The 23,170-nt window shown below is 57.5% G+C and overlaps 1 protein-coding gene across 11 annotated transcripts in view; it reads right to left on the bottom strand.

Annotated features, from left to right (window-relative positions):
- Positions 1–439: 439 nt before the first annotated feature.
- CELF6 (CUGBP Elav-like family member 6) overlaps positions 440–23,170 on the bottom strand; it is a 33,932-nt gene continuing 11,201 nt past the window's right edge. The window contains exons 3-13 of one of the 11 annotated variants that reach the window (XM_070054717.2): positions 20,958–21,006; positions 4,464–4,592; positions 4,299–4,378; positions 4,031–4,174; positions 3,816–3,948; positions 3,558–3,707; positions 3,395–3,454; positions 3,142–3,216; positions 2,917–3,060; positions 2,195–2,344; positions 440–1,634 (exon numbers count right to left, since the gene is read on the bottom strand). In XM_070054717.2, coding sequence (XP_069910818.1) covers positions 2,217–2,344; positions 2,917–3,060; positions 3,142–3,216; positions 3,395–3,454; positions 3,558–3,707; positions 3,816–3,948; positions 4,031–4,174; positions 4,299–4,378; positions 4,464–4,592; positions 20,958–21,006 — 1,092 coding nt within the window. In that variant the 3' untranslated portion in view covers positions 440–1,634; positions 2,195–2,216. Of the gene's footprint in view, positions 1,639–2,194; positions 2,345–2,916; positions 3,220–3,394; positions 3,455–3,557; positions 3,708–3,815; positions 3,949–4,030; positions 4,175–4,298; positions 4,379–4,463; positions 4,593–20,957; positions 21,007–21,929; positions 22,191–23,170 lie in introns of those variants that run through there. The other 10 variants (XM_051821789.3, XM_051821788.3, XM_089310925.1 and 7 more) reach the window with 10 other exon arrangements.

Here is a 23,170-nt window from a genome sequence, read left to right as displayed (position 1 = left end):
CCAGCCCCTGGAGCTGGGGGTCTTGGGGCCTCCGGCTGAGTGTCTGTTTATAGCCCTGGATCCGTGTCCGGGGGACAGCCTCTGGGCCAGCACTGGTTCTGCTCTCGGTTGGAAACTCTGTGTTGTACCTTGAGCCTTACCTGGCTGCGGCATTGCTGGATCTGTTAGTTTTCATTCCCATTCCAGCCAAAAATGAGCCGAAGACAGAACAAGTGGGAACAGGTTTTCTTAGCAACTGTCGCGAGGGAGAGCCCTCGAAGCCCACCCCAGCCCCTACCGTGTGACCCGAGGCCTGATCTGGGCTGCCGCCACACTCGGGGGCAGGGGAAGTGTGTGCAAGGCCCTGCAGGCCCAGGCGAAGCTCACCAAGGCAAGGTGAGCCACGGCGTTCGGAGCCGTCCTCGGCCCAACCATCTCACAGAAGCAGGCAGCAAGCACCTCCACTGACCAGCTTTATATGGCACCCACTGTATACAACGGACAGACAAAGACGACAGACAGCACACACCACTGCGAAGCTGAACACGGCCCACCGTCTGGAAGCGCCCTGGAGCAGCACAAGTGAGACACTCTTGCATAGGAAAGGTGTACTTTGTTAGAGGAACGAAGCAGGATTTTGGCGAACATCTGCGTCCCTCCCGGCTCCGGGGAAAGAGGATCCTGTCCTGCAGCTTCTCCTTTGGGAATCTCCCCTTCTCAGGGGCACCCCCATGGCCGTGGCTGCGGCCTGAACCCACTTTAACAGGTGGGCAAACTCTGCGACAGAAGGTGGCCTGGGACCAGGGGACACTGGGGCTGGCTCACAGGGGAGGGGCAGCAGGAGGTATCTGGGCTCAGCCAAAGGAAGGGCCTCTTGTCCATGTGCACTGGGGGTGGGGCCCAGACTCCCCCTCCTCGCCTGGGCCAGCAGCGGCTGCGCAGGACAGGCCGCCAGGAGGGCAAGGCAGTTTGCTGCTGCTGCTGCTGCTGCTGCGTCTGCTGCCTCTCATGGTGCCTCCTGGGTTCTCTTCCAAGGCGGCCTCTGAGTTTGGAGGCTGGGAGCGGGGGTGGGAGGTAATGGGGGGCTAGGGGGAGGGTTGCTGCTTCCCAAACTCTCTCCTGCTGCGCATCTGAGCCTAGAGCCCCAGGGGCTAGCTTATATTTAAAGGGAGGGATGCCACACGGAGCACCCTTCCCAGCCTCCCTCTGCCTGGGCCGGCTCAGGGGGCTTCACCCTGTCTCCTAGGGATACTTAAAGGCAGCTTTTATGAGACGCTATAGTGTCTTTCTTGTTTCTCTTGTGTGTGTTTTTTTTAATATATATATAATTTTTTTCTTAGAAAAAAAAAAGCAATAGTCCTTTGGTCCCTAAACTCTAAGGAATGATATGGTTTTGAGAGAATTAAGTCTGGGCTTCCCTCGCAGAGAAGCCCTCGGCACCCCCACGGCCTCTGCTGGCTCCCAGTCAGTCCGCTGCCGGCCCGGTGCCGGGACAGCCTGGCCGCTACACCCTGCGCACAGCAACCCACGGTCGGAAACGGGCCTGGGCGGGGCCCCAGCCGCAGTCGATCCGCTTCTGCCCGCAGCTGCTCGTCCGGGAAGGGCGGCTCCCGCATCGGCGTGCGTTTCCTTCCTTTCCTCTCACTCTTCCGTTTCTGTCTTTGGGTATTAATTGGTAAGGACAGCAGGAGGGAAGAAAAGCGAAAATCACCCTGGAGGGGAAGGCACACCCTGGAGGCGGCTGGACCTCTCTCCCCAAGTAGAAGCAAGGCCAAGGCAATGGCCCTGTCCCGTGAAGCCAGACCCTGGGTCCTGGGCGGAACACCCCGGCGTGGGCAGCTCCAAGCAGGCAGGGCCGTGGGGACCTGACGTCGCAATGGCCTCCTTGGACCCACAGCCCTGCCAGAAGCCTCAAGCTTGTCATCCCTGCCCGGCCCCTGCGGCCAGTGCTCATCCGGCTTCCCCAGCGCACCTGCTTCTCTCCCCCACATCCGCGCGCACCACCCTCATCTCAGCCCCTGTGTCCATTCCCCCTTTGCTTAAACTGCTCCATGGTTCTCGGCCACTCTTGGGATGAAGTCCAGACTTGGCCTCTCAGACCCTTCCAACCACCCGTGGTCCCCCCTCTGTCCTCGCCCTTCTCAGAAGAGCCAAAAGGGCCACCCAGCCAGGAGGGCCTCGCCACCCCGTCCCGGCTGGCCGCGCTGGGCCGTACCTCTCTGGGCGGGGCGGCGAGGTCAGTAAGGCCGGCTGGCGTCCTTGGGCCTCTTCAGCTGCACCTTGAGCCTCTTCATGCCGATCTGGAAGCCGTTCATGGCCTGGATGGCGGTCTGGGCGCTGGCCGGGTTGTCGAAACTCACGAACCCTGGGGATGCCGGCAGAGGCCTGAGCCAGGAGCTCCACCTGGCAGGGCACCTTCTCAGACGAGCCCCTCTTCTCCCAGCCACTCAGGCCAGCTCCACTGAGCCCAAGAGCTTCCGTCATCTGTGCACAGTCACAGACACATCACAAATACACACACGGACCCACTCACACACACACAGACACTATCACACACACAGACACAATCATACATACACGCTCACACAGATCCACTCACAGACACAACCACACGCAAATGCACACTTACACAGACTCACTGACACACAGAGACCCCCCAACACACTCACAGACACAACCATACATACACACACACTCTTACATGGGCAGACGGGCCACGCTTCCTAAAGGCATGGTTCTGGAAGGAAGGAGCAGCCGGGGAGGGCCGGGCGTCAGCCAGGTGCTTGCCTGGCGCCAGCAGGCCGCCTCCCCCACAGCTCCCATCTGCTCCTCAGAACTGCAGCTGCCGGCGGAGGGGTCTCTGGTCCGCTGCCTGGCCCTGGCCAGGTGAACCTGCCCCCAGGGAGACTTGCTCTCGCGGAGCAAGGGAGCGCTCACCGAAACACTTGCTCTGGTTGGTGGCTCGGTCCACAAAGACTTTGGCAGAGACGACCGCTCCGAAGGGCAGGAAGGTCTGGATGAGCTCTGCGTCACCAAACTCCTGAGGCAGGTGATAGATGAAGAGGTTACAGCCTTCGGGGCCTGCAGGGACAGCCGCGGGCTGGTTCAGGGCCGACGCTGGGTCCAGCCCCAGCGGCCCTGCTCTCCAGCCCCGCCCCTCACCTTCTCTTTGCTGCTGGGGCAGGGCTGTAGGCTGCTGCAGGGCGGTGCTCACCGCGGCGCAGGACGACGGATAGGCTGCTGGGGACAGAGGCCACGCCCGCGCTAGGCCCCAGCTGCCCGGCCGGCCACCTCGGGCCAGGCCAGCCCCATCCGCCCTAACCCTCGCCCCGGGGGCGGGAAGGGAAAGGCTGCTCCTTGGAGCAGAGTCCGTCCCGCACAGCCCCCTCGCCACCCCGGCCACGCGCAGCGGAACCTGCGTAGTGGTGCATCCCGGCGTAGGCCTGCTGCACGGGGTCCGCGCCGGGGCTCGGGGCTGGAGAGAGAGCGCGCGAGGCCCCGGTGAGGCACAGGGGGTGCGGCCCCTTCCCGGCGAGGCGGGGCCCTGGTTCCCCCCACCCCTCGGCGGGGGCGCCCACCTGGGTAAGGGGAGAGTCCGTTACTGTAGAGCGCATCGGAGCCTGGCTGCCCGTTCGTCGCGGGGCTTAGGGGGCCGAATCCATTGACCCCAATGGGCGCTGGAAGACCAGCGAGCGGGCCAGGACCACCGCCCGGCGGCGAGCTGGCGGCTGGCGGCAGGAGGGGCCGGAGGGTCAGGCCACCGCCCTGGCCTCCTGCCCCGGCGGCGCGGCGCAGTATCCACCAACCCGCCCCCGCCCCGCCCCGCCCCGCCCTACCTGCCGCGGGCAGCAGCGGCGCGGCCACCAGGCTGAAGGCTGCCACGTGCTGCATCTGGGCCGCCACCGCGGCCACCGGGCCTAGGCCCGGGCCCTGGGCCGCCGCCAGCAGGGCCGCCTGGTGCTGCAGGATCTTTGGGAAAGAAGAAGGTTGGGCGTGGAGGGCCCAGAAGGGGGCCCCGGCCCCCGCCCCCAACCCGGCTGGCAGCACCCACCGCCGTGGTGTAGGCACCGCAGGCCCCGAGCGGCAGGGGTGCGGCGTGCAGGGCACCCAGCTGCCCGGCCATCTGCTGCATACGCCGCAGCGCGCGCTCGCGGTCCGTGTCCGCCAGCTTCACTACCAGGCTGGAAGAGGCACCCTGGGCAGGTGGGGAGGTGGCGGTGAGCGCGGGGCCCACTGCCCACCCCCCCAGCCCCACCCCCGCGGCCTGACCCTTGGCCCCGCCCTCACCGCCATGGCCTGACCCTTGGCCCCGCCCTCACCGCCATGGTCCGGCTGCCGTGCAGGCCCTGGATGGCCGCCTGCGCTTCCCCTTGGCTCCCGAACTTCACGAAGGCACAGCCTGGGGAGCGGGACAGAGGGGTCGCGGCTCAGGCCACAGGGGCCAGAGTCAAGCGGCCCAGCGTGACGGGGTCAGCACGGGTCACCTTTGCTGGTGCCGTCCGGGCTCCGCAGGACGGTGCACTCTTCGATGTGGCCGAAGGGCTGGAACAGGCGCCTGACGTCCTCCTCGCCCTGCTGCTTGCCCAGCATCCCCACGAACAGCTTTCGGTCCTCTGGGGGACAGAGCCAGGACTCAGGGCAGCCCCAAAGCCTGCCCAGCTGCCCCAGAGTAGCCAGAGGGGAGCTCTGGAAGGGGCCTGCCACCCCGGGGTGGGGTGCCTTCTGTTCTCAGGGTCTGCGGAAGCTCTTTCCCATGCTCTCAGGGCCATTAAGGGAGCAGGTGCTTAGAGCAGGACTTGGTGCTCAGCCTGGAGGCACCAGATAGACAGCACCCTCCCGGCTCAGGTGGAGTTTAAAAAAGAAAGTCCAGGATGAGCCTCACGGTGCTGAGCGCTAAGCTGCTGCCTGGGATGCCCGATGCAGTCCCCCTGCTCTGCCTCCCGTCCAGCTTCCTGCTCCCGTGCATCCAGGTGGAAGACGGCCCGAGGACTTGAGCCCCTCCGCCCCCATGGGAAACCTGGATGGGGCTCCTGGCTCTGACTTCAGCCTGGCCCAGCCCCTGGCAGTTGGGGCCATTTGGACAGTGAACCAGTGGGTGGAAGATCTCTCTTTCTCGTGCACTGTCACTCCAGTAGATGAAAATAACCATCAACAAACAAACAAAAACCCAGAACAGTCCTCCCATCCTCCTGCCTCTCGCAGACATGGAACAGCCGGCTGGTGAGTGCCCCCTGCCGCAGCAAAGCCACCGCGGACGCCTCTCCCGAGGGCACAGGGAGTCAGGAAGCTCGGGCTCCGAGCCTCCAACAGTCAGCAGTTCCCCCACTCCACTGGCTGAGCCCCTGACTCCTCACCCCCAGCTCCTCTGCCCCTCCCCTCCCCAACGTCCTGCCCTGTGTTGCTTCCTCCCGGACTTCCCCCATCCTCCTGCCTAAGGGTTCATGCCAGGGGGAACAGGTTCCGCCTGCAGCCCTGCGTGGCCACCTGACAAGAGTGCTCAGGTCTACAGCAGGGAGCTGCATCGAGGCCGGTGTCCCTGCAGACTGCACGAGAGCTGGGCTGGGAGCCGGGGCCACAGCCAGCCCAGCAAGGCGGCCTTAGGAGCGCCGCTCTGCACCAGGGTTCTCTCTGCATCCCGGCTGGGGCTTGACCTCCCAGGGGGTGCTGCTCCTTGGGGGAGGGGGTGGGCGGGACCCTGCTTCAGAGCACACCCATCCCCCATGCCTTGGACAGGCGACAGAGTTAGCAGTGGAGGGATTCCCCACAAGGCTGTGTGTGTGCCCACATCATCAGGCAGGGTGGGGTTCAGGCTGTGCCGCCCCGGGTGGGGGGTGTGGATCTGATCCGTCTGCATGCTAGGTCTGTGTGGGGGCAGAGCTGCAGTTCGAGGGAGCGGGTGGCTGGTGTTTCTGCCTCTGTCCGGAGAGCCCAGCAGCCCCAAGAAGGGGCCAGCCGGGTGTGGGATGAGCACAAGCCTGGAGGTGGTGTTCTCCTGAGCCTCTCTCGGCCCTGCTGTGACACATGGCTGGCTTCCCAACCTTGTGAGCAAGTGGTGGCACACGCTGCTCTAACACAAGCCTTAGGATGCGGCTCCCATGCTGAGAGCAAAGCAGAATGGCTCCTGTTGAAGACAGAGAGGGGCGGGGCTGGAGCCCCCCCCCCGCTCTGCCTAGAGAGCAGCCCAGGGAAGCCCTGTGCCCTGGGATGCAGAGGGCAGCGCGCCAGGCAGTGTGTGAGGAGGGCCCTGACATCACTTGTTTAGGAACCTGAGAAAACGGGAAGGCGCTTTCCTGACTTGACCAGCGAGCTGCTGCTGGCTTTGCCTTGACGCTGGTAGGCCTCATCCAGTCTGGAAGTCGGGCTCCAGCCGTGAGTCACATACAGACTCATCAGTGTGCCCACAGGGACTGGAGAGGACCAGAGGGGACCTCACGGTGCCCCGAGTTACAGGGAAGCCCTGCAAGGTGTGATGGCGCCCAGCCCTGGCAGCCCCAAGCAGGAAGAGTGAGATGGCAGGCTAGGGCAGGTCGGCACGGATGGCGGTGTCTGTCCTCCACCTGCTCTTCCTCCCACGGCTCTTTTCTGCCGATGGAAGTCAGCTCAGGCTCATGCATGGCTCGTAGAATTCTCGGGCAGAAGGTCCTGAGTCAAGAATCTCTCAAAGCATGTCAAGGGCACCGGCCCCAGGGTTGTAGACTCCTGGGAGGTGGGGAATTTTGAAGATCAGATGAACGCCCATGATGGGCTGGCTCTGTGCTGCCTGTTTGCTGGCGATGGCCGTGAACCTGGCCTTGTTTTTGCCACTCTGCAGGGACCTTGTCGGTGTGTGATGGGAGGATGGGCTGGGTCACAGTGATGCTGGGTCTCAGGTGACCCAGATGCGGTGGAAGAAGTTTCCCAAGAAACCCGGTCAAAGAGAAGGACAAGCTGGGGCCCTGGGAGAGATCTCCAAATCCATCACCCTGAAGATTCTGTGAGACGGTGGTGGTCCATAGCGCAGACAATTCAGCCTCCTCTAGGGCAAACCCCACCAGGTTGGTAAGAAAAGGATGCCCACAGAGGCAAGTCAAAATGTCTGAAGAAGAACATCCCATTAGGGATGCTAACGGGACAGGTTCCCTAGGGAGACGGGGGCATCCACATGAGGTGGTCAGCCTTCCTGGGCCGGGAGGCACCGGCACGGCAGCATCCGTCCATGAGGAGCTGAGCGCCCACAGTGTTCACTGCGCGTCCCTGTGGCCAACTTTATTTGAAAGTCAGAGTTATACAGAGAGAGAAGGAAAGGCAGAGAGAGAGGTCTTCCATCCACTGGTTCACTCCCTAAATGTCCGCATCAGCCACAGCTGTGCCGATCCGAAGCCAAGAGCTTCTTCTGGGTCTCCCACGTGGGTGCAGGGGCCCGAGGACTTCGGCCATCTTCTACTGCTTTCCCAGGCCACAGCAGAGGGCCGGATCAGAAGAGGAGCAGCTGGGACTCGAACTGGTGCCCATATGGGATGCCAGCACTACAAGCAGTGGCTTTACCTGCTATGCCACATCGCCGGCCCCTCTGTCTCTCTGTCTCTCTTTCAAGTAAAATGAAAATAAATTTAAAAATTTCAAAAGTCAGTGCTCAAAAAACAAGACACCTTTCTGTATACTAACAATGAGCAATCTGAAAGGAAAATTAAGTAAAAATTCTATTTACAATAGCACACAAAAGAATAAAAGCTTAACCAAAGAAGTGACAAACTTGCACACTGAAAGCTACAAAATGGTGTGGAAAGAAATTAAAAAAGACACAAATAAATGGAAAAAGACATCCTATGTCCTTACAATCAAAAGTGAGTTACAGGCCAGCGCTGCAGCTCACTAGGCTAATCCTCCGCCTGTGGCGCCGGCACCCCGGGTTCTAGTCCTGGTTGGGGTGCCGGTTCTGTCCCGGTTGCCCCTCTTCCAGGCCAGCTCTCTGCTGTGGCCAGGGAGTGCAGTGGAGGATGGCCCAAGTGCTTGGGCCCTGCACCCCATGGGAGACCAGGAGGAAGCACCTGGCTCCTGGCTTGGGATTGGCGCAGCATGCTGGCTGCAGTGCACCGGCCGTGGCAGCCATTTGTTGGTGAACCAACAGAAAAACGAAGACCTTTCTCTCTATCTCTCTCTCTCACTGTCCACTCTGCCTGTCAAAAAATAAAAATAAAAGTGAGCTGCAGATTTACAGCAACTCTATCATCCCTATCGAAGTTTCGGTGATACTCTGCAGAGACAGAAAATTCCACCCTAAAATGTACGTGGAATCTCAGTGGATCCTGACTAGACTCCTCCCCATTTTTTTTTTTTTTTTTTTTTTTAGGAAAAAGAAGAACTCTTTAGCTTCAAAACTTATAAAACAACAATAACCACAACTTGGAACTGGCACAACCTGGAAAGGCAGATGGATAGACCAATGACACAAAGGCGACATGGACGCCCTCCAACGTGGTCAAACACTTTCTGGCCAGGGTGCGAAGACCATTCGACGGGGGAAAGGACAATGTCTTCAATAAACTGGGTGAGAAAACCTGGATTTCCACATGCAAAGGAATGAGGTTAGGGCCTCCTTTTACCCCCAAATCAACGGAAAATGGATGAGTTCTAAATGTAAGAGCTAATACCGCAGAGCTCTTAGCAGAAGAAAACGTTGGATTTGGCCATAGTTTCTGGGATACGACGTGAGAAGTGCAGGTAGCAAAAGAATAGATGAAATTGGACCACATTAAACCAGAAAGCTTCTGTGCGTCCAAGAACACTATCAGTTATGGAGAGAGGGCGGATGGGAGCAGAGAGTGCATTTGCGCACAACCTGATAAGGGGCCCGTATCGGATGCTGTGAAGGACTCCTGCAACTCAACAAACAGCATCAACAAAAACTGACCGACACAGGGCAAAGGACCTGAACAGACGTTTCTTCAGGGAGGAAACACAGACAGGCAGTGAGCGAACGCAAAGATGCTCGGAGTTGCCAGTCACCAGGGAAACGCCAAGCAGAACCAGGAGGCGCCACCTCAGGCCCCCCGACAGGGCTGATGAGGCCGCGGAGCAACTGGAGCCCTGTGCGCACCGCTCAGGGGAGTGTGGATGGTGTGGCCACCACGGCAGACGGCACGGCGGTCCCTCAAAGCAGAGGGTGGGCACTTGGCGTAGTAGTTAAGATGCCACACCCCACGTCGGAGTGCCCGGCTTTGAGCCCCACCTCCACTTCTGATTCTAGCCATCTGTTAAGGCGCACCCTGGGAGGCAGCAGGTGATGGCTCAAGAAGTGGGGTCCCTGCCACTGGGAGACCGGATGGAGTGCCAGGGTCCCTATTGTAGCCTGGCCTAGCTCTGGCTGTGGTTGGCACTTGAAGAGTGAGCCAGTCTCTCTTTCTATATCTCTTCAGAATAAATACAAATAAATACACATTTTTAAAAATTAAGAATGGGGGCAGGCATTGTGGTACAGCAGGTGAAGTCCTTGCATGGGATACCCACATCCCGTATCAGAGCACTGGTTTGAATCCTGCCTGCTCTGCTTTCAGTCCAGCTCCCTGCTGATACACATGGGGAGGCAGCAGAAGACGACACAAGTGCTTGGGCCTCTGCCACCCATGTGGGAGACCCAGTGGAGTTCCAGGCTCTGGGTTTCAGCTAGGTCCGAGACAGGCTGTTGTGGGCATTTGGGGAGTGAACCAGAAGGTAGAAGATTTCTCTCTCTCCCTCTCTTTCTTTTTTTCTTATTTTTTAAAAACAGACCTTTTTTTAAGATTTATTTATTTATTTGAAAGTCAGAGTTATACAGAGAGGAGGGGCAGAGAGAGAGAAAGGTCTTCCATCTGATGGTTCACTCCCTAAATGGCCACAACGGCCGGAGCTGTGCTGATCCGAAGCCAGGAGCCAGGAGCTTCTTCCAGGTCTCCAAGCAGGTGCAGGGGCCCAAGGACTTGGGCCATCTTCTACTGCTTTCCCAGGCCATAGCAGAGAGCTGGATCGGAAATGGAGCAGCTGGGACTCGAACCGGTGCTCATATGGAATGCTGGCACTTCAGACGAAGGCATTAACCTGCTGCGCCACAGCACTGGCCTCTCTCTCTCTCTCTCTCTCTCTCTCTCTCTCTCTTGCTCTGCCTTTCAGGTAGATGAAAAATAAATAAGCATAAAAATTAATCTGGAATTACCAAATGATCCAGCAATAATGTTTCTGGGTATATAATGCAAAGCATTGAAAATGTCGGGGATGGGCCGGCGCCGCGGCTCGCTAGGCTAATCCTCCGCCTTGCGGCTCCGGCACACCGGGTTCTAGTCCCGGTCGGGGCGCCGGATTCTGTCCCAGTTGCCCCTCTTCCAGGCCAGCTCTCTGCTGTGGCCAGGGAGTACAGTGGAGGATGGCCCAAGTCCTTGGGCCCTGTACCCCATGGGAGACCAGGAGAAGCACCTGGCTCCTGCCATCGGATCAGTGCGGTGCGCCGGCCGCAGCACGCTGGCCGCGGCGGCCATTGGAGGGTGAACCAATGGCAAAGGAAGACCTTTGTCTCTGTCTCTCTCTCTCTCACTGTCCACTCTGCCTGTCAAAAAAAAAGTGGGGGTAGTACCTTAAAATTTTATTTTTTTAATTGACAATGTTACATCTTTGTAGTATATACTGTGTGATTTTTAAAGATTTGTTTATTTATTTGAAAAGTGGAATTATAGAGAGGGAGACTCAGAGAGAGAGAGAGAGAGAGGTCTTCCATCTACTGGTTCATTCCCCAAATGGCCACAATGGCTGGGTTGGGCCAGGCAGAAGCCAGAAGCCAGAAGCTTCTTCCAGGTCTCCCACATGGGTGCAGGGGGCCCAAGGACTTGAGCCATCTTCTACTGCTTTCCCAGGTGCATCAGCAGGAAGCTGGATGGCAAGTGGAGCAGCCGGGACTGGAACTGGCCCCCATATGGGATGCCAGCTCAGCACATAACTTCATCTGCTATGCCACAATGCCAGCCCCTAATGTTTGACATTTTGATGTATTATTTATATATATGTATATATTGAGCAATGATTCAGTTATGTTATGAGGTGATTGAGTTAGGATTGTTAATGTGGCCATCATCTCGCCTACTTAAGATTTTTTTATGAAAGAAAGAAATTCCATTATTTATTTATGTATTTGAAAGGCACACACAGAGAGTCCTTCCATCCATTCATTTGCTCCCTAAATGCCCACAACAGCTGAGGTTGGGCCAGGCTGAAAGCAGGAGCTGAGAACTCCATCTGGGTCTCCCGTGCGGGTGGCAGGGATCCAAGTACTTGGGCCATTATATGCTGCCTCCTAAGGTCAACATGTGCAGGAAGCTGGAATCAGAAGCAGAGTTTGGATTCGAACCCAAGCACTCTACCATGGGATGCAGGTATCCCAAACAGTGCCTTAACCACTGCGCCAGTTTTGAAATGTAGAATACAGCCGGCGCCGCGGCTCACTAGGCTAATCCTCCGCCTTGCGGCGCCGGCACACCGGGTTCTAGTCCCAGTCGGGGCGCCGGATTCTGTCCCAGTTGCCCCTCTTCCAGGCCAGCTCTCTGCTGTGGCCCAGGAGTTCAGTGGAGGATGGCCCAAGTGCTTGGGCCCTGCACCCACATGGGAGACCAGGATAAGTACCTGGTTCCTGCCTTCGGATCAGTGCGGTGCGCTGGCCGCCCAGGCTGTTGTGGCCATCGGGGGAGTGAACCAGGAGATGGAAGATCTCGCACTTTCTCTTTCTCTCTCTCTCTCTCCACCTCCTCCCTGTCATTCTGCCTTTCACATTAATAAATACAGATTAAAAAATTTTTTTGCACCAACATAAACCCATCTTTTAACTGCATTCCACAACGGCAAAGGAAGACCTTTCTCTGTCTCTCTCTCTCACTGTCCACTCTGCCTGTCAAAATAAATAAATAAATAAATAAATAAATAAATAAAAATGAAATGTAGAATACATTATTAACAACCATGGTCGCCATGCTGTAGAGTAGGTCACTGGAAGATAGCCCTCCTGTTTAACTGAAATGTTGTGTTTTTCACCCACATCTCCCCTTTCCTGTTCCTGCTCCCCACAGCTTGTTAGCCATCAAACTACCCTCTGCTTCTCCGAGTCGCACTTTCTAAGATTCCCCACGTGAGGCAGATCTGCGGAGTGTGTCTCCTGTGCCTGGGAAAGCAGGGTCTTACAGAGAGGTTCGTGCGCCATGTTCACAGCAGCTCCCACGATAAGGTGGAAACACTCAAATGTCCACGGAGAGATGAGTGAATCAGCAAAACGCAGCTCAATGAGGCGTCTCCAGGAGGTTCAGGGAGTGGTGGGCATTTGGCCAGCCCATTTTTCCTTTTTATTCAAGATTCGTTTATTTATTTGAAAGTCGGAGTTGCAGAGAGAGAGGAGGAGACAGAGACAGGGAGAGAGAGAAAGAGAGACAGAGACAATCTTTCACCTGCTGGTTCACTCCCCAGGTAGCTGCAACGGCCAGGGCTGAGTCAGGCTGAAGCCAGGAGCCAGCAGCTTCATCCGGGTCTCCTACATGGGCAGCAGGGGCCCAAGCACTTGGCCATCTTCTGTTGCTTTTCCCAGGCTATCAGCAGGGAGCTGGATTGGAAAATGGAGCAGCCAGGACTCAAGCCAGCGCCCCTATGGGATGCTGGCCCGCAGGTGGCGGCTTTACCTGCTACACCACAGCACTGGCCCCTTGGCCAGGCCACTAAGACACCAGTTAAGATGGCTGCACCCCCCACGGAAGTGCCTGGGTTCGACTCTGTCCTCTCAATCCAGCTCCCTGAAAATGCAAACTCTGGGAGGCAGCAGGGATGAGTCAAGTGAATGGGTCCCTGTCACGCACGTGGGAGACCTGGATAGTGGGCTGGGGACCTGGCTCCAGGCTGGCCCAGCCCTGGCTATTGCAAGCACTTGGCGAGTGAAACACTGTCTTTCAAATAAATAAATAAATGTTTTAAAAAGTTCTTGAAAAAATGCAGATTATGAAAAAACTGTTATGTGGGTATCAAACTTTTTTGTATCAAAATAAACTTATCTTTTTAAATGTTTATTTTTCAATTACATGAAAGGCAGAGCAACAGAGAGAATACGAGTGAGAGAGGTCTTTCATCTACTGGTTCGCTCCCCAAATGTCCCCAGTGGTTGGGGCTGGGCTAGGCTGAAGCCAGCAGCCCCAACTCCTGCGAGGTCTCCTGCGTAGGTGGCAGGGCCGGTACAGGAGCCAGCGCCTGCTGCCTCTCAGGAGGCATTAGCAGGAAGCAGGGGGGGCAGAGGAGCTGGGACTGTGATACGGGGTGGGGAGGGCAGAGGAGCTGGGACTGTGACACGGGGTGGGGGCAGAGGAGCTGGGACTGTGACACGGGATGGGGGCAGAGGAGCTGGGACTGTGACACGGGGTGGGGGCAGAGGAGCTGGCACTGTGACACGGATGGAGGCAGAGGAGCTGGCACTGTGACACGGATGGAGGCAGAGGAGCTGGCACTGTGACACGGGGTGGGGGCAGAGGAGCTGGCACTGTGACACGGGGTGGAGGCAGAGGAGCTGGGACTGTGATACGGGGTGGGGGCAGAGGAGCTGGGACTGTGACACGGGGTGGGGGCAGAGGAGCTGGCACTGTGACACGGGTGGGGGCAGAGGAGCTGGGACTGTGACACGGGGTGGGGCAGAGGAGCTGGGACTGTGACACAGGGTGGGGGCAGAGGAGCTGGGACTGTGGCACGGGATGGGGGCAGAGGAGCTGGGACTGTGACACGGGATGGGGGCAGAGGAGCTGGGACTGTGACACGGATGGAGGCAGAGGAGCTGGGACTGTGACACGGATGGAGGCAGAGGAGCTGGCACTGTGACACAGATGGAGGCAGAGGAGCTGGCACTGTGACACGGGGTGGGGGAGCTGGCACTGTGACACGGATGGAAGCAGAGGAGCTGGGACTGTGACATGGGATGGAGGCAGAGGAGCTGGCACTGTGACACGGGGTGGAGGTGTCGCAAGCGGCAGCTTAACCTGTCGCTCCACGACATCTTCCCCTAAACCTGTCTTTTTTTTTTTTTTTTAGCTTTTTGGGGGCCAGAGTTGCAGTGCAGCGGTTAAGCCATTGTTTGCAGCACTGCGGGGATCCTTATCAGAGTGGAGTCCTGGCTGTCACTTCTAATCCAGCCCCCTGCTAATGCACATGGGGGAGCAGTGAGGAGGCCCCAAGCGCCAGGGCCACTGCCACCATGTGGGAGACCTGGCTGGAGCTCGGGGTTCCTTTAGCCCAGGCTGTTGTGGCCATCGGGGGAGTGAACCAGGAGATGGGAGATCTCGCGCTCTCTCTTTCTCTCTCTCTCTCTCCACCGCCTCCCTGTCATTCTGCCCTTCACATTAATAAATACAGCTTAAAAATTTTTTTGCACCAACATAAACCCATCTTTTAACTGCATTCCACAAACTTGTGGAAGTAACTATGTTTTATAAAACTGAAAGTTCTACCTCAAAATTCAACTTCAACTCAAAGAGGAATCGTTAAAAATTGCATGAAGCAGAATCCTAGAAAGATTTTGGAAAATATGGCTCATACATTTGTTTATTGCTTAAGCCCCAGGCTGACGGCTAAGCAAACCCTCGCAAATTCGCCCCCACAGGGTAGTGACAGGAGGGCTGCTATAAAGGAGGCTAAGATACCACCTGTGTCCTGTATCAGAGCTCAATCCCCAGCCCTGGCTCCTGACTCCAGCTTCCTGATAATGCTCACTCTGGGAGGCAGCCACGACAGATCAAGTGATTGGCCCCTGCCTGGGCTCCTGGCTTTGGCCTGGCCATTGTGGGTGTTTGGAGAGTCGGTCAGCAGAAGGGAGCACCCTCTCTCTCTCAAACAAATAAATCAAAGTTTTAAGGAAAGAGATGCCTCACTTTCAAAATGTATTTAAAAAGTCTCTGAAAGTGTTTAGGATTTGAAAGTTTAAAAAAAAAAGAAAGAAAACTCGAGGGGAAAGTGTGCAAAGACTGAGCACTCAACCCATTTCTGAGCCTTGGGCATCATGGAGGCAAACACTGGCTGAGCAAAACACGCAGCCACGCTGGGAGGACCAGCACCGCGACTGTGAATTTCCTGAGTCTGTAAGGGGGGGGAGGGGGGGACACAGGAGCTCAGTGACTGTGAATTTCCTGAGTCTGTGGGGGGGGGGTACACAGCTCAGTGACTGTGAATTTCCTGAGTCTGTAGGGGGGGTACACAGGAGCTCAGTGACTGTGAATTTCCTGAGTCTGTGGGGGGGGGGGTACACAGCTCAGTGACTGTGAATTTCCTGAGTCTGTAGGGGGGGGTACACAGGAGCTCAGTGACTGTGAATTTCCTGAGTCTGTAGGGGGGGGGGTACACAGGAGCTCAGTGACTGAATTTCCTGAGTCTGTGGGGTGGTACACAGGAGCTCAGTGACTGTGAATTTCCTGAGTCTGTAGGGGGGGGTACACAGGAGCTCAGTGACTGTGAATTTCCTGAGTCTGTGGGGGGGGTACACAGGAGCTCAGTGACTGTGAATTTCCTGAGTCTGTGGGGGGGGTACACAGGAGCTCAGTGACTGTGAATTTCCTGAGTCTGTAGGGGGGGGTACACAGGAGCCCAGTGACTGTGAATTTCCTGAGTCTGTAGCGGGGAGGGGGGTACACAGGAGCTCAGTGACTGTGAATTTCCTGAGTCTGTGGGGGGGGGTACACAGGAGCTCAGTGACTGTGAATTTCCTGAGTCTGTGGGGGGGTACACAGCTCAGTGACTGAATTCCCTGAGTCTGTGGGGGGGGTACACAGCTCAGTGACTGAATTCCCTGAGTCTGTGGGGGGGGTACACAGCTCAGTGACTGTGAATTTCCTGAGTCTGTGGGGGGGGGGTACACAGGAGCTCAGTGACTGTGAATTTCCTGAGTCTGTGGGGGGGGTACACAGCTCAGTGACTGTGAATTTCCTGAGTCTGTAGCGGGGGAGGGGAGACAGAGTACACAGGAGCTCAGTGACTGTGAAGATTTTTCCTGGTGACTGAAAATCACTTTTCCTGTAACACTGACACTTGTGGTTTCACGTACTCTGAGTGCTTCCAAATCAGAGATAACGTAAGTTATCAACCCGAGTGCCAGGCTGAAGAACAGGCAACACAGACAGGCGGAGCTGCCCGTGTCCTCACCTGGGTCCTCACCTCCGACTTCAGGCGAGGGGTGGGCGGCACTTTGCCCGTGTCGGGGGCCTGGGTCCTCACCTCGGACTTCAGGGGATGTACATGCCACTTGGGCTTCTTTTCGCCAGGCAAATACTTCAAGGGCTGAGCGAAGTCCCTGGCCCTACGTCAGCTCAACGCAGCTTCCAGTGCCTGTGGAGTGCAGCAGCCCAGCCTCGCTTAGGAAAATGAGATGCATTTTCCTCTCATGGGAACTGTGTGATTGCCATGGATGCAGAATGTGGGCGTGGCACCTGGAGCTGTGAACACGTCTGGTGTGTGTGGCCGTGGGGGTCGCTGGCTCCCGGCCCCGGTGGCAGGGCCGCACTGCCCCCACTAGGGTGGGCCTGCAGGCACTGACCTCCCAGAGTCACAGACCTTCCAGAAGCAAAGTGACACACTGCCTGTGTTGGCTGCTGCAGCCACGGGGCCGTGTGTTCACTGACGAGAAGGAAGAACGCTCCTGCTCTGGGACACTGGCAGCAGAATTCAAGAGGTAGAACAGAAAATCACTCTTGGTGTTAAAATGCTCGTGTGTGCATGAGACTGGTCTTTGGTGGCAGGTGGCAAAACATGGCAAACTCTGGACCTGAAAGAGCTGGTCAGGTGCTCACAGCGCTGGTCTGCTTTAAATAATTGGGGGCCAGTGTCATGGCGCAGAGGGTTAAGTCACTGCCTGCAATGCCAGCATCCCATGTGGACACTGGTTTGAGTCTGAGCTGCTCCACTTCCTGCCCAGCTCCCTGCTAATGAGCCTGGGAAGGCAGTGGGAGATGGCCCAAGTGCCTGGGTCCTTGCCACGCATGTGGGAGACCTGGATGGAGCCCCTGGCTCCTGGCTTCAACCTGGATCAGCCCTGGCTGTAGCAGACATTTAGAGAGATGAACCAGCCAATGGAAGATCTCTCTCTCTGTTTCTCCCTGTCTAACTCTGCTTTTCAAAAAGCCTTAGAAGAGAGAGAATTGAATAACATTTAATACAATGAATACATTTAAGGTTACCTAGCCTGGGCTCCTGTAGTATTGAGCTGGTGACTCCTGCTTTCTGGAGAGAAAAATCAGACAAGCCCCTCCGGGAGAAAACGGTGGAGTTCTAGAAGATGACGTTTGCCTCCATGGCCCTTGCATTATTAGCAGTATCCTGACAGATATAGAAACTACTATTAACCAACCATCAACGATGGGATTTGATTTCAGGAATAAAAACATGCGCACTCAGTGACTCAAACATATCAGGACAGGTGTGATTATTCCCTGAAACTGAGGGGTGTACAGTCACAAAGGCAAGACTTCAGCGGGACACCTGTGCCATACTGGATGTATGAACATGTTACATTTCAAAAGCAAAATCTAATACTATGTTTAAAAGCCAAGTTTCTAGTGCATTGGGTTGTGTTCAAATTCAGCAGAGAGGTACTGGTATTGTGGTGTAGTAGATAAAGTCATTGCCTGAAACACCAGTATCCCCTATGCACACCAGGTCATGTCCTGGCTGCTCCACTTCCTTTTTTTTTTTTTTAAAGATTCATTTATTTATTTGAAAGTCAGAGTTACACAGAGAGAGAAGGAGAGGCAGAGAAAGAGAGAGAGAGAGAGAGAGAGAGAGAGAGGTCTTTCATCTGTTGGTTCACTCCCCAAATGGCCGCAATGGCTGGAGCTGTGCCGATCTGAACCCAGGAGCCAGGAGCTTCCTCTGGGTCTCCCACGTGGGTGCAGGGGCTCAAGGACTTGGGCCATCTTCTGCTTTCCCAGGCTGTCGCTCCCCCTCTTCGTGGAGGAACGACACTAAACCCTGCCTAGGCTTCATATCCGAGTCACGGCACCATTATGTCGCTCCCCGTCTTCGTGGAGGAACGACACAGGACCCTGCGCTGTTCTTTTGTCTGCTCGGCCCTCCCCGGGTTTGCTGCTGGTTCTTCCCGGGTTGGCTACCGTCCCTTCCACCTCCGTGGAAGGGCAGTTCCCCCTGCCACTTTCCCCACTTTCGCGGGGGAGCGGCACACCGCCGGCCGGCTCTCTCGGGGGCTGCACAGGTGCTCCTCCAGATAGATGTTCCTTCAGATGTTCCTGTCTGCATGTTGTCTCTCTCCTCCTTTATAGTCCTCTTCCACCAATCCCAACTCTGCTACCCACACGCCGAACACGCTGCTCTCCTCCAATCAGGAGCAGGTCCTACAGTTTATTGGTTGAACTGGAGGCAGCTGTGTAGAAGTTGTTACTCCCTTCTCAGCGCCATATTGTGGGAGAGCAGATGCATAGAATAAGTCTTAATTCCAGTAACTTAGTCTAGTCCGAGTTGCTCCCAGTTGCTCCCCACACCAGGCTATAGCAGAGAGCTGGATCAGAAGTGGGGCTGCTCCAATTCCGATCCAGCTCCCTGCTAATGTACCTGGGAAAGCAGTGGAAGACAGCTCAAGTGTTTGGCCCCCTGCACCCACATGGATGGAGCTCCTGGCTTTGGTTGGTCCAGCCCTGGCCATTGCAGCCATTTGGGGAGTGAACCAGAGGATGTAAGATTGATCTCTCTCCCTCTCCTTCTCCTTCTCCCTCCCTCCCTCCCTCTCTCTCTCTCTGTCTCTCTCCCTCTCTCCCTCTCTCTCTCTGTGACCATGCCTTTCAAATAAATACATCTATACATTTTTTTAAAAAAAGAAGAGCTATGTATTATCATTGATTAGTAACAAGATTATCTAACAGGGGCTGGCACTGTTAAATCTGGTTAAATCTCCGTTCTGTGGTGCCAGCATCCCATATGGGTGCCGGTTCACGTCCCAGCTGCTCCACTTCTGATCCAGCTCTCTGCTGTGGCCTGGGAAAGCAATGGAAGATGCCCAAGACCTTGGGCCCCTGCACCTGAGTGGGAGACCCGGAAGAAGCTCCCAGCTCCTGGCTTCGGACTGGCCCAGCTCCAACCATTGCAGCCACTTGGAGAGTGAACCAGCAGATGGAGACCTCTCCCTCTCCCAGGATTCTTCCTGGCACATAGAGGCACTCTGCTCACCGAGGGTCACCTGTGGCCAAGAAAGACCTGCGTAATGCGGGGCTGTTCAACCTGGGGATTGAGCTGCTAACTCTTCCCAGCTGTAGCCCCCTTTCCTGCTCTCACCAGCTGCTCTCCGTCTGAAAGGGTGCACGGGTAGGACACCACATGTACAGACTTGTCAGTGATACGACACCTGCCAAACTCGTATGGGAAAGGGGAGGACAATGATAAAACTTGGGCTGAAGCCATGAGGCCCGGACAGCAGCTTTACTGGCCTGCAGGCCTCCTGTGTGCAGCCACCTGCAGGCTGGCGAGGTCCACACCGCAGGCACGCCCCAGCGCCGGGCACTTAGTTTGCGAGCCAAGACTTCGAGCTGCGCCACGTTCTGTTGGGCTCTGGAGCTGGGGAACGCGTTGTTCCCTGTGCCTGAGAAACCCGCTCCTTCTTGCCCCTTTTCTACCTGACTACTTCCTGCTCACCCCTGAGCTCTCACCTTAAATACTGTGACTTCTGGGAGCCCACTTGACAAGGCTGGGTGCACCTGGCTCGTGTCCCCTGGACGCTCCCTTGGAGAGTGCTGAGCACGCTGGACTGTGACCCGTGGAGCACTCGTCCACATCCTTTCTTCACTGGCCCAGCTCTGCCTGGCTCACATCTGCACTCCTCAGGTGGAGTAAGTTACCCAAAGACGTTGGCTGCATGGCTGAACACACGACAGCCCAGCCTGCCTCTTTCTAAGCTCATCGTGTGCTCTCAGCCACGGGACCGGCCCCTGTTTGCGTGCAGGGGTCAGAGAAGGCCAGCCATGGCCCCGCGGCCCAGTGGAGCTTCCCAAGCAGCAGAGGTTCTGAGGACATGGGGACCGGGAGCTTGTACGCAGCCTGGAACATCTCAAAACCCTGCCTGCCCAGAACCAGCTGGGAAAGGAGGGTGCGGATGCGCCAAGGAGGAGGAGCTTGGAAATCTCTCTCCCAGACAAGGTGGGGATGATGGCATCTGACCAGACAGCGAGAACCAGAGTCCAACAAGGATGAGGACAGAGTGTTCCTGGAGGACGACCTCCACGGGGGACCACGAAGCCGCCTGCCCTCCTGGGCACTGAGCAGGGAATTGCGCACAGAATTGGGCGGGGCCAGGAAACATCTCCACCAACTAGGTGCCCTTGCTTCTCTGATCCTGGGCAGCAGCTTCAACTTAACCAAGCCAAGGGCGATCCTGGATGAGCCAGGGAGAGAATCTGACCCAAGGGAGCGAGTCAGGAGCAACAGGGAGGGCTACAGGCAGGTGCGTGCAGTGTGTGAGACCCACGTGAGACAAGAGCTGACACAAGCAGCCAGCACTGCCTCTCCAGCGCAGAGCTGGCCGGGGCCGCGGGCGCTCTGCCTGTTCCCGACCCGCAAACTGGGCTGGAACACTTGCAAACACTCCCCGCGCTCCCCAGAGCCCTGTTCCTTATGAAGTCTGCTGTACCCGCCTCATCAATTACCAGGAAGGAATGAATGCAACTCAACCCAGAACAAAGGAAAAGAATAACCCCGCCGATTCTCCACCTGAGGACACAGCAGCAGCCACCATCGGGGCAGGTGGGGCAGCTCTCCCTCCTCTGCCCCCCCAGCCCTGCCTCCTGGGGCAGGTGGGGCAGCTCCTCCTCCTCCACCCCCCCAGCCCCGCCTCCTGGGAGTCTGGGCCGCCGAGCCCTATCCCGCCTCAGCCTGAGCTGTGACTGGGGCTGGGCAGCTCCTGGCCCTCTGTGTCCCCCTGACCAGGGAGGACTCAGTGCGGGGACAGCCCGAGGTTCGTCGGACAAGGAAGTTACCTCCTCGGCCTTCACTGGCAGCGGGCTTCACCTGGATCGGACGGTTCATCTGAAAGACATGAGGCCGACACCCCGCTCAGCGTCCAGCAGCGTCCAGCGCCACCGCCCGGTCCCGGTCCCGCGCACCACCCCCACTTCCTGGGACCTGAGCCCCTGCCCCTCCGCACTCCAAACGGCAAGGCAGGGTGGCGTGGGCGGCCCAAGAGGTCCTCCTGCTGGGCTCTGGGCAGGGACCCCATGAGGCCCGTCTCCCCCTGGCTCCTGGGTTTACTCAAAGGCTTTGAGGGAAAGGAGTTGGATGGGAGGGCAGACTTGCTACCACAGCTTAGGGTTTGTGTCTGAAACTGAAGACACAGAGGCGTGCTGTTTGGATGAGAAACCTGGGAACCAGTCAGGGCCGCCCCCCACAGCGCTGTGCCTGACAGCTGTGTGACGGCGGCCGAGCCCACACCCAGGCGCCTGCACCCGTCTCCACACACGCCCCCACCCTTCCCCGGGCATCCGTGAGGATGCTCTGCCCACCCTGCTTGGAAGGTGGCCCCCGCACCCACAGCCTCAGCCCCATCTGCACGGGGATGACTCAGCTCTGCGTCTCCAGCCATGTCCTCCCTCCTGGCTGCAGACCCTTGTTCTCGCTGCCTGCTGGACACCCCATTAGCAGCTCTGGCTGGCACGTCCACTCTACACAACCGGACCAGAGCTCATGTTTGAACTGGTCCTCCCAGTCACCCCAGCGCGTCCTGGTCAGCAGCTCCACTTCTCCCTCCTCCCCACCCTGGGGTCCCGACCAGGTTCACCCTTTAGTTCAAGGGTTCCCCGGTCAGGGCTGGTGAGAATCGCCTGGGTACCACGGGGAAGCCACATCAGATGCTTAGGTTGGGGCTATAACGTGGAGGCGCTCCTAGGTGACTGTAACAGCCCCCCAGTGCCCTCCCCCCACCCTGGGTGGATTCAGGATGAACCCCATCTCACCTTCCTCTCATGGGTGTGGTGGGGAGCACATGAGGTAATGGGGACGCAAAGGTAAACTGCCAGGAGCTGGGTGCGTGGGGAGTAAGGAGGCACTGACGGGGGAGGAGAGCACACCGGCCTCCCCGGCCACGGAGGAAGGGGCACTGCTGCCCACCTGGCCTGAGCAGCTGACGGGGTGACCCCCGCCCCTCAGGAAACGCACTGCTTCTGCGCCAATCAGGGACCACTCCATCCCCTACCAGTGCGCTAGTTGCCGAGACAACAGGCAGCTTCCTGTTACCATAGCCACAAGTGCTACCCAGTAACCATGGTAACGCCCTGGCAGTCACAGTTGAGCAATTTCCTCTGGATCAGATTTGGGGTGGGAGGGTTTGGGGAGGACATATCTTAAAAAAAAAAAAAAAAGGAAGGGAGAACAGGCCAAGCCTGAACCAGCACAATGCCCCTCCCACCCAGGCTGGGCCACACCCACTGCTGGTGGTGTGGCAGGCTGTGGATGGGGGCTACGGCACCCCCAGGACTTGTGCTGAATATGGAAGACACGACAGATAGATGACAAGCAGAGTGAGCTGGACAGGTCTGGGCTGGCCTGGGCAGGGACCAGGACAGAACCCGTCCCTGGGCATGGTCACCTGTGATCACGGAGTGGAGACCGAGAGACAAAGCCACGGGAAGCAGAGACTCAGGGAGTGGAAGAGAAACACAGCGAGGCAGCAGTGGGGAGAGAAAGCGAGAGACAGACTTAGAAAGGTGCAGGAAAGAGGGTGATGGCAGGACATGGGAGGCAGTGGGTGCAGGAGAGGCCGGGAGGAGCCCGACTGGGGAGAGGGAGAAGGGAGAGGGCCGCACGGGCAGCGGCGAGGTGAGCGAGACCATCATTATTTTATTAGTTCTTAAATAGAGCCTGAGAATGAGTCTCTGGAGCCAGGAGTGACAGGCACATCTGACAGCAGCAGTTTCCATGGCAGCGGCCTCCTGCTGGGTCTCCTGGAAGCTGGTGCTCCTGGTGCCTGGAGTCGACCCCCTTCCACCTCCCACCCACTGCACCCACCTCTGGTGGACAGAGGCACCCAGTGGCACACACACACACACACACACACACACACCTGGGCCTGGCCGGGCCTGGGCCTCAAGGCTGATGGCCTCGGCCTCCTGGACTCTGTGATGAGCCGGGGGCTGGGCCTCGCAGGGAGATGGCGAGAGACTGGAGAGGCCCAGGCTCCCAGACACCAGGTGGTGAG

Source organism: Oryctolagus cuniculus, chromosome 12 (assembly GCF_051225735.1).
Source record: "Oryctolagus cuniculus isolate XC-2025 breed Fujian yellow rabbit chromosome 12, ASM5122573v1, whole genome shotgun sequence".
In the NCBI taxonomy this organism is placed as follows: domain Eukaryota; kingdom Metazoa; phylum Chordata; class Mammalia; order Lagomorpha; family Leporidae; genus Oryctolagus; species Oryctolagus cuniculus.
This window is presented reverse-complemented; position numbering and strand designations above follow the sequence as displayed.